This window comes from Bidens hawaiensis, unplaced genomic scaffold (genome assembly GCF_021521415.1).
Source record: "Bidens hawaiensis isolate Kalapana, Puna unplaced genomic scaffold, B.hawaiensis_p1.1 tig00016036_1, whole genome shotgun sequence".
Lineage (NCBI taxonomy): Eukaryota > Viridiplantae > Streptophyta > Magnoliopsida > Asterales > Asteraceae > Bidens > Bidens hawaiensis.
In genome coordinates, this window is record NW_027492452.1 from 241,399 (window position 1) to 250,760 (window position 9,362).

Genomic DNA, 9,362 nt, shown 5'->3' on the forward strand with positions numbered 1-9,362 from the left:
TAATATTATTATAATATTGATTATAGGAACTACTGATAGCGGACTGAACAAACCAGAGTTGATACAGTACTGAATATCTACTAAACCGTGAGTTTCATGACCCCACTTTTAAACTGTTTTACGAACTTTTGGGATGAAAAGCATGTTTGATTACATATACATACCTGAAACATGTACTGATGTGAATTATCTAAGTGCTAACACACGAAAGTCCCCACGATCACAGTGATTAACTTCGAGCCGGTGGCTTGTGGATAGTACTATTGGTTTGACAAACCCAAACGGAATCGGCCTGGTTGCCGTGTCACATAGCGCCGTTTGCACATGACCATATTTATACAAACAGGCTATGTAGTGTTAGACATAGCTACCGGGGCATGTTGTGGGCGGAAAGGGGCCACAGTGGTTGATTGAGCGTGGGAAAAGGAGGCACGCAGCACGAACAGTCCAGGCTTCACTGTAGCTTAGCATAATTACATCACATACATCATTTACATACATACATACTTATTTCATGATTACAAGCGTTGACTTGTGAATACTCATTACTGATTTCTTGAAACTCGTGAAACTCACCAACTCTAGTAGTTGACCCGTTTTAAACTGCTTTTCAGGTGTACCTAAATCGAAGTAATTTGGTGATCTGTTACTTGCCTGAAGTGTGTGGTTGATGCTATGTGAATAGAAGCAAGGGTGTTAGTAGTAAGAACGTTTAGTTAACGAACTAGTTTTGTTTGTATCGCCTAGACTGTAAAACAATGATAGAACGAAGAAATGTAATATATTGTAAATTAGTTTGTAATGTTTCTTTATAAACAATGTGTTGATATCAGAGGTGTCTGTTACATTCCCGTTTTACGCTTCCGCATTGTGCTAGTCGGGGTGTGACACATAAGGACCTTTAGTCCCTTCTTTGTTTATTATTCATACCCTACGTTTTTTCTTCATAAAGAAACGTATATGTTAGGTTTCTTCTTTCATAAGAAACATTATAAAACTTTATTTTATAAAGAATTTATATTCAAACTATACCCTTGTCTTATAAAAGCTATATGTCACTTATTATCTGATCAAGGTATAGGTTATATCCGTTACTAGGGTCTAAGCCATAACTAATAAAATAATATGGAATAACCCCTATCTTATATAGCTTGCATAGAAGAAATGCCTAGGCTTCACGCGGGCAGCACTTCTACTTATCATTGGTAATCAAGAAAATAAACATATAGAGGTTCTACTACTTGCACATACTTTGAGACAACTAGCGAGGTCAGATTGTCGGAACATGGCACGAACTTTAAGGTAATATAAAAGTGAAAACTGATTTGGATTGCCAAATGCAGAGCCCGACTCCCCTATTTATAGGGCTTAAATTCTGACCCGTCATGTAACACGATGGTACTTAACACATATCATCGCGTATAGCGATGGATATGTTAACCGCCTCTAAATATTTTATTCCGTCGCGTAACATGACGGAAGCTTTGGGTTGGCCATCGCGTATCGCGACGCAGCCCATTAGGCTTGATGAATTAACATATAGGCTTGCCAAGTGTCGCCACGTGGTTGAACACGTGTCACAATTACTTAACATAGTCATCACATATCGCGGTGGCCCTTAATCTCAGCGGTCGTGTAGCGCGACACCGCCATTTCTAGGATTTTGTAATATGACCATCACGTAGCGCGATGGGTTATCTTCTCATCCGTCATGTATCACGATGGGTCTTGAAATTCAGAGTTGCCATTTTAAGTCCTTTGTCTTTTGGAAATTGCATTTTTAACCCGAAAGTTTAGAGATGTTACACTCTTTGCGTTCATGGCTCCTTTCCTGGGACATAGGGTCGGGGGTTGTGATATAAATATTAAAAACTGAATTTTTGTTTATTTATTTGATTAAGGGCTATTTGTTTGTGTCTGAATGGGGCCATTCAGACACTTTTTGCTGAACCAGTCAGCTAAATAGGTGTTTGGTTCGCAAAAAAAAGTTGCTGAATGGGACCATTAAGATCTAAATGGTCCAGCTTTTTTTTTAGCTGAATGAAAAAGATCTTTGTTTCCCACTTTTACCCCAAATCACCTAAGAAACCAAATCCTCTCCAAACCCTAACCTCTCCTTCCGCCACCATCGCTTCTCCAGCCACCACCACCAATCGATCGGCGCCTCCACCACCGCTTTTCCAGCCACCACCATCGTCTCTCCCAATCCGACCACCGTCGTTCCCAACCCGACCACCACCGCTCCGTTCTTATGAGGTAAATCGATCTTCTGCTCTTGTATTTGCATCCATGTTTATAATATGTGGACTACATGGGATTTGAAATGGAATACTTGTATATGAAAATATGTGATTTAAAATGAAAATTTGGATGATTTGACTATAGAATTCATATGAATATTGTTGAGTTAAATATATGCACATAAGGTGTTTGATGAAATGCCTCAAAGAGAATAAAATTCGTAAAATGGAGGTATAATCGGGATTAAAGTTTCCAGTGGGTTAACATATAACAATTTTATTTATATGTTGATTTGCTTTATTGTTCAAAGAAATGATTAGGATTAATTGGAAACTAGAAGGTGTGGAGAAAACTTTTCTTGAAGCATGTATTCACGAGTTAACCGTTAATGGGCGTGAGGGAGGTAACCTTAAAACATTGTCATGGAAGAATATTTCGGAAAAATTAAAAATGCAACATAACTTCATAGTGGAACAAAAACAAATGAGGAACCGTTATGACTATCTAAAAGGAAGATTTTCAGCTTGGAGAAAGCTTAAAAACAAAACAGGCAATATTTATAATGCCGTGACAAACATGTTTAATTTGTTAGAAGAAGAGTGGCAACTAGAGATGAAGGTATTTTTTAAACAATAATATATTTTCTCTCTGAATAGTAGTTCTTAATATATTTCAAGAATCTAATAGAATTTTATAATATTTTTTTTCAAACAGTCTAACAAGTATGTAGAAGCCTTAAGAACCATGCCACTTGCTTACCCCGAACTATGTACTCAATTGTTTGAGGGCTCTACATCTAATGGCTTTGAAAGTTGGGGTCCATCTTCTACACTTCCACGTCCTTTTGAAGAAGTGTTGGACAACACTTCAAATGGTCTTGAGGACGTTGATTTAACTGCAATAGGTACTCCAACTGTAAGTGTTAATGACAACTCACCCGTTCAGCCAAAAAAAAGGGGGTGAAAAGAAAGGACAGGGAATCCGTAAATTCAAGTCTAATAGAAATTAAGGACAATTAACGAGAAGGCAAAAGTGTTTATTGAGAAACATAAAGCTTCTAATGATATTGAGGCATGTATGGCGAAGTTAGAGTCAATGGGATGGGATGTACTTGATGCAAAATATCAAACGGCGATTTTACTTTTTGGTGAAAGTGCCGATCTTAGGAAGGTGTGGTTACTTCTTAATCCGCTAGCTTGTGAGCCATGGGAGAAAAACGCAGAAGCGAAATACGGATTATTTTGAATGTTTTTTGTTTAAGGTTATGTTATGAACTTTTTGGATGTTTGTTTGTTGAAGGTTATGTTATGAATTTTATGGATGTTTTTTAAAGAAAATTATGTTATATGTTTTATTCATGTTTTTTATGACAGGTAACATATGGATTCGGACGATGAGATCATAGTTTTCATGGTAATTTGTTGGTATTGGCTACAATTAGCCTTAAGAGGAAATGAAAGGATAAGAGATCTTAATTCGGCATTGACTGGTCATGCATATACACAAGAATTGTTGCATGGATCAAGTACACAATGCCATGAGATCATGCGTATTTCACGTGATACATTTGTACTATTGTGCAATCATTTTATACAAAATAATTGGTTGCAACGTAGTCGGACAATAAGCGTTCAAGAAAAGTTAGCTATGTTTTTGACTGTCATAGGACAAAACGAACGCTTTCGAGTGGTTAAGCGACGGTTTCAACATTCAACGGAAACGGTTCATAGATGTTTCCATGAGGTCCTAAATGCAATGATGAACTTCGCAAGAGAAGTTATAGTCCCTACATATACCAATGAAGCCCCAAATACTTTAGAACGACACAGGAAGTTAAAAGAAATATTTCCCGGAGCAATAGGTGCATTAGATGGAACTCTTATACATGCAGTCGTTACTGCTGATCAACAGACCCGTTATTGGGGAAGAGGAAAAGGTGAATGCTATCAAAATGTTTTAGCAATTTGTGACTTTAATATGGTATTCATCTTTGTATGGGCCGGATGGGAAGGCATTGCACACATGATTCAAGGGTTTTAAAAGAAGTAGCATTTAACCAGACTTCCGGCTTTCCTTTCCCTCCAACAGGTTTTTAATCATTCGTGAACTTTTATTATAAATATATTATATGTTTTCATGTTGTTGTTTTGACAACAGACACTAACGGTTACAGATAAATATTACCTTTGCGACGCTGCATATACCAATACTCGTGGATTTATGACTCCTTACCGTAATACACGATATTGGTTAGCCGATTTTCGACGAAGTCGTGCGTTAACTAAGGAAGAAAAATTCAATCATGCTCACGCACAACTCAGAAATGTTATTGAGCGCTCGTATGGTGTTTTGAAGGCCCGATTCCCAATCCTACAGCGAATGGCTCCCTTTTCTTTTCCAAAACAAAGGGACATAGTGATTGCTTGCTTCGCCGTACATAATTTTATAAGGAAATCAAATATTTTTGATTAGTTATTTATGGAGTACGACGAGGACACTGCATTTTCAGAAGAACAAGGTGGAGACAACAATAGTGAGTCAGTTCATGACATAGAATGGGGTTCACAAGGCATTCACTATATGAATAATTTGCGTGACCAAATAGCTAATCAACTAGTTTGATCAGTTAAAATTGAATTGTACGCAAAGTATAAGTTTTATGGATTATGAAGGATTTGTGTAATTTAGATTTTCTATGTTGTTTTGAATTCTCGTTATTTTAATTATCCGTCATTCAGTATAGTCATTCAGATTTTTGATCAAACAAATACATTTCATTCGGTACATAATTATGCAGAGGGGTAAAGTAGTAATTCTGCACAGTCACTCAGATGTCTAACCAAACAGCTCTTATTGGTTCAGATGTCTAACTAGTTCAAATTATCTTACCCATTCAGACAGCTTAATGGTTCAGACTTACTGATTCAGATGTTGCCAAACAGCCCCTAAAACCGCAAGTTCTTTTATTTACTTGTTAAACTCCATATTTAAGGCCCCCGATCACCTAGAAATTGGATTTTCTATTATTTTCTCTTACATTCCCTATTATTAAGTCATATTATTTTTCAATTAGAGTTTTGTTATTTTCTCTAGTTTTGGTCGGCTCATCTAAGAATTTCATATTTTACTTGTATGAGCTATTCCTTTTGCTTTTAAGGTGAGTAATTCACACCTCGTTTTCTATTTTGTTTGGGGGATAGCATGCGTACCACAACCTCATGATTTAAAATAAATGATTTTCTCAAGCACAATTCTATTATATGTGTTTATGTGTATTGCATGATTATCTGTTACATGCTTAATTGTCAAAGTGTTTATTATTTATTGTTGGTGTCCTCATCCTGTCCTCATCCTCATTAGTATGATCATACGCCGTCCGAGTAAACTTGACCGAACTAGTGTCATGGTAAAAAAAACTTATTTGTTTTATTAGTTGTTGTTAATGTCGTCCGAGTAAACTTGACCGACTAGTGTCATGGTGAAAAGACTTATTTTCTTAATTAATTGTTTTTAATGCCGCAACCGCATAAGAGTTGTCTTTTAAATACTAATATATGCCAAATCTTATGTTTTTCTCACTCAGCATGTGTTGTTGGAAAACATACCAATTTTTACGTATGTTACAGGTGGCTTTGTTGGATGATTGAAGTTTGAAGCTAGTAGATTGACCTTAGGATATCAACAATAAAGACTTGTTTATTCATAATTATTTTGTTATGGATTGTTAGTTATATTTAATAAATGTGTACTTCAGTTTTATGAAATATAATAATTAGATATTGCCATTATTATTTAATAGTGTCTTGTGAGCTACTAAGCAATCAGTCGCACCCCGGCATATTCCGTCGTGGGTTGGAGTGTGACACGTAATCTCGTCATATAACTTCATATTGAGGGTCTAGAACCGCTTCAGGATATCGGCGTCACAGATAGAGGGTGTGAATCTTGTGATTCTGTGACTACTCGGAGATACTTCAGGTATAGCGATAAAGTCTTTGAGATCAATGGGCTTATACTAGTATCCTATGAAGTTTCAACATTAATCACAGGCATAGTAATACTATTATCAACGTTACCATTGTCAGGATTCCTAGCTGAGGATCCCGGAACAACACCAAAATGTCTAGTGGCAGTAGTCCTTGAAGCTTGAACTAGTTCATTCGTGCTTGTTGCAAACTGTATGGGCAAGAAATCATTGTAACGGTTCCCTAAGGATCCCAATGCCTCAAAATTCAAGGTTCTCGGTTGTAATGGAGTGAATGATTATTCCACCGATCTCTTTCCTTGCGCCCTGATATCCCGGAGTTCCCTTATGATGGAGTTATTGATCTCCTTCTGTTGATCCATGTGCTCCTTCATCTGTAACAAAATGTCAAAATTTTCATTGTTAGACATATAGACAAGTGTCACATTGGAGGGTACTCATCCTTAAGCTGACACACTAGTGGAAGGCCTTATTGTTGGAGCAGGCACGCCACTTGAGCTTTCTGATTCTGAGATGGTTAGGCCAGCATTGGTTGTCTTCTCTGAACAATAGGTGGAGGAGGCAAAGGCTGAGATACTCCAGCAGGTGAGGACGGCATAGAAGAAGATGTAAATTTTGATTGAGATGCCATTTTGGTAGAGTTTGGAAAGATAGTGATATAAAATAAGCTTAGGATAAATTTAAGGATGAAAAACAACGCTTGCCCTGTAGCAGGCGCCAAATTGTTTTGGTCAAAATTACCGAAGCAATTTCGTGATCAATCTTAGACCATGTGTAGCGGGACGCCATCCCCGCCAACGGAGCCCCAAAGCGCTAGGAACCACCCCCTCCCCCTCCCCAGGCTCTATGGGCGCTATGGGGGGGGGCGCTTCCTACAGAGCGTCGGTAAGGGAAATGAGGTGGAAGGTGATTGGTGGGTTTGTTTTACATTTGTTTTTGTAATAAAATAATAATAAGGTAATGATTTGAAGGGGCTTCATCCACTACACCCATTTTACCCATAAAGCCCCTACGGTGACGTGGCGTCGCATGGCGCATAACGCCCCCCATAGGGGCTGTATCCACTACGCATAGTCTTAATAAGTGAGGTAGTTTGTTTTTCCAGATGACACAAGTGTTGTGTGAGATGAAGTAAGACGAAATAAGGTGACAGGATATATTGAGGAAAGCTCTTGGTCTTAGTGAGGATCTCCGACACAAAACCTCTGGAAGGAAAAACTATCTGCCAGCCTCAGAAACATTAATAAATAAAAGCGTTCAGTACAAGTCAAGAGCTGATTGTAAACGAGAGCTAGAGTACAATTTATAATAGAGTAAAACAACTAGTATAGCGAAAAATATGCATGTTTACTAGATCTTTAACTTTAGCTGCACTCATATGACCGTTGTAGATTTATTCTTTCGTTTTCACGTGTCAATTGACTAGAGTTCTCGTTCTTTAGGCTAACCAAGTCTGCCAACTGTTTGATTATAAACTTAGAAGTGTAACCCGCAACCATAATAGTTAGTATAAACAAACCGAGGTTCATAATTCTAAACCTCTTAGAAATTCTGAAAAGCATAATATCATTCAAGTTTTTAATCAAGAAATTGACCCAAAACAGTAATATTTTATTTGATATGAATGTAAGATTACATTTTTTTTAGTTTTTTCGTCTAGTTTTTCTATTATTTTTAATAAGAAATTCAGTTGTATCACCAACGCAAGATAATTTTTCGTTCTCAAACTTTCTAAAAGAAATAATTATTTCCCTATTCGTTCTTGAATATCTAAAAAATAATTTATGTCGGGTACCACTGAGTTTTCAATTGACTATATATTGAAACTTGGAAAGTAAACTGAACAAAAATGGTGACACCACTGAGTTTTCAAATCTTTATCTACAAACTTAGAAAGTAAAAGTAAAGTAAACAAAAATGGATATTTAGATTAGAAACACTCAAAACACCACAAGATAGAATGCTTTATTTCTCTCTATCATGATAGGAGAAATTATGTATTTGCTTTTTTTTTTAATTAAGCGTGTGATTATTTCATCTTTTAATGGCAAAAACCGGTTTAGATTAATAGATTGAGCTATGGTTCAAAGTAAGTTAGAGGAGAATTAGTCTAGTAAGTATTTTTGAGGTTTAAACTCTTAAATAAGTATTTTGGAAGTTTAAGATTGGAAAATCACATGTAAAAACTGAATAACTAAACTCACAAACGCAAACACCGGGTTTAATGTTGGAGATGATAGATGATAGGTAAAGATAATTTTTGTATATGGTTTTTAAATAAATGAATAAAAAGACCAAAATACCCTCATATGCATTGCATATAGCTGGATTTAACAGAATTATCTAACGACATTTAGGGGCTGTTTGGGATTCCTTATTTTGCTTCCTTATAATTTTTCATTAAGTTAATAAGTTACAACATTGTAACTTATGTAACTTTTCCTCTCACAATATCAGCAATCTCAAACATCTTATTACTTTTCAAAAATGTTAATAAGTTATAAGTTGGTGAAAATAAGCAATCCCAAACAGCCCGTTAGCGGTAAGAAACGAGAACTGCATTAAGTATTGAAGTTTATGGATGTTCAAGGCACTTGTTGAAATTAAGAACATAATCTGGAATTTAGCGCAAACATAAAACACATTATCTGCAATTTACGATGAGGAACACATTTTCTATATATTTTTAAAGTGTAAGCCGTTTTGTGACAATTTCTTCACCATCATTTACTTGATTTGCATACTTTATTTGTAAGAACTTTCATACTTTATTTGTAAGACCAGGTATAGTGGGGCATTCTCCACCCATAAATCACCTTTAAAGTGTTAGGAACACCGCCCCCGGGGCGCTTTGAGTTAAGTGAAGGTGGGCACTTCCCATAAAGCGTCGAGTCTTGGTTTTTTTTTTGTCCCACTAGCCGCTACAATGGCTATTTTTTAAAAAAAACAATTATTTTCTATATAATCACCAAATATCTATAAAATTCCTCACACATTTTAAACACTCTCTACAAACTTTACACCATTCTTCACCGTTTTTTATAAACTTTCTATTCAAACACCAACAAAATGGATTCTCCCTCTTCGTCCGACATAATCAACTGATATTTGCAAAATAACGAGTGCACAATCGATG

The 9,362-nt window shown here is 36.3% G+C and overlaps 1 protein-coding gene across 1 annotated transcript; it reads left to right on the forward strand.

Annotated features, from left to right (window-relative positions):
- The first annotated feature begins 2,553 nt into the window (after positions 1 to 2,553).
- LOC143550385 (uncharacterized) lies at positions 2,554 to 3,486 on the forward strand. Its single transcript, XM_077041041.1, has 3 exons — positions 2,554 to 2,859; positions 2,956 to 3,156; positions 3,268 to 3,486. The coding sequence occupies exons 1-3, from the start codon at positions 2,554 to 2,556 to the stop codon at positions 3,484 to 3,486; spliced, it is 726 nt and encodes a 241-aa protein (XP_076897156.1).
- Positions 3,487 to 9,362: the final 5,876 nt, after the last annotated feature.

Bases quoted from the DNA above. Each gene is read 5' to 3' on its own strand.
- LOC143550385 (XM_077041041.1), top strand. From the start codon at position 2,554: ATGATTAGGATTAATTGGAAACTAGAAGGTGTGGAGAAAACTTTTCTT. The intron at 2,860-2,955 runs GTATTTTTTAAA...TTTTTCAAACAG, and splicing joins AGTGGCAACTAGAGATGAAG to TCTAACAAGTATGTAGAAGC. The intron at 3,157-3,267 runs GTAAGTGTTAAT...ATTAACGAGAAG, and splicing joins CTGCAATAGGTACTCCAACT to GCAAAAGTGTTTATTGAGAA.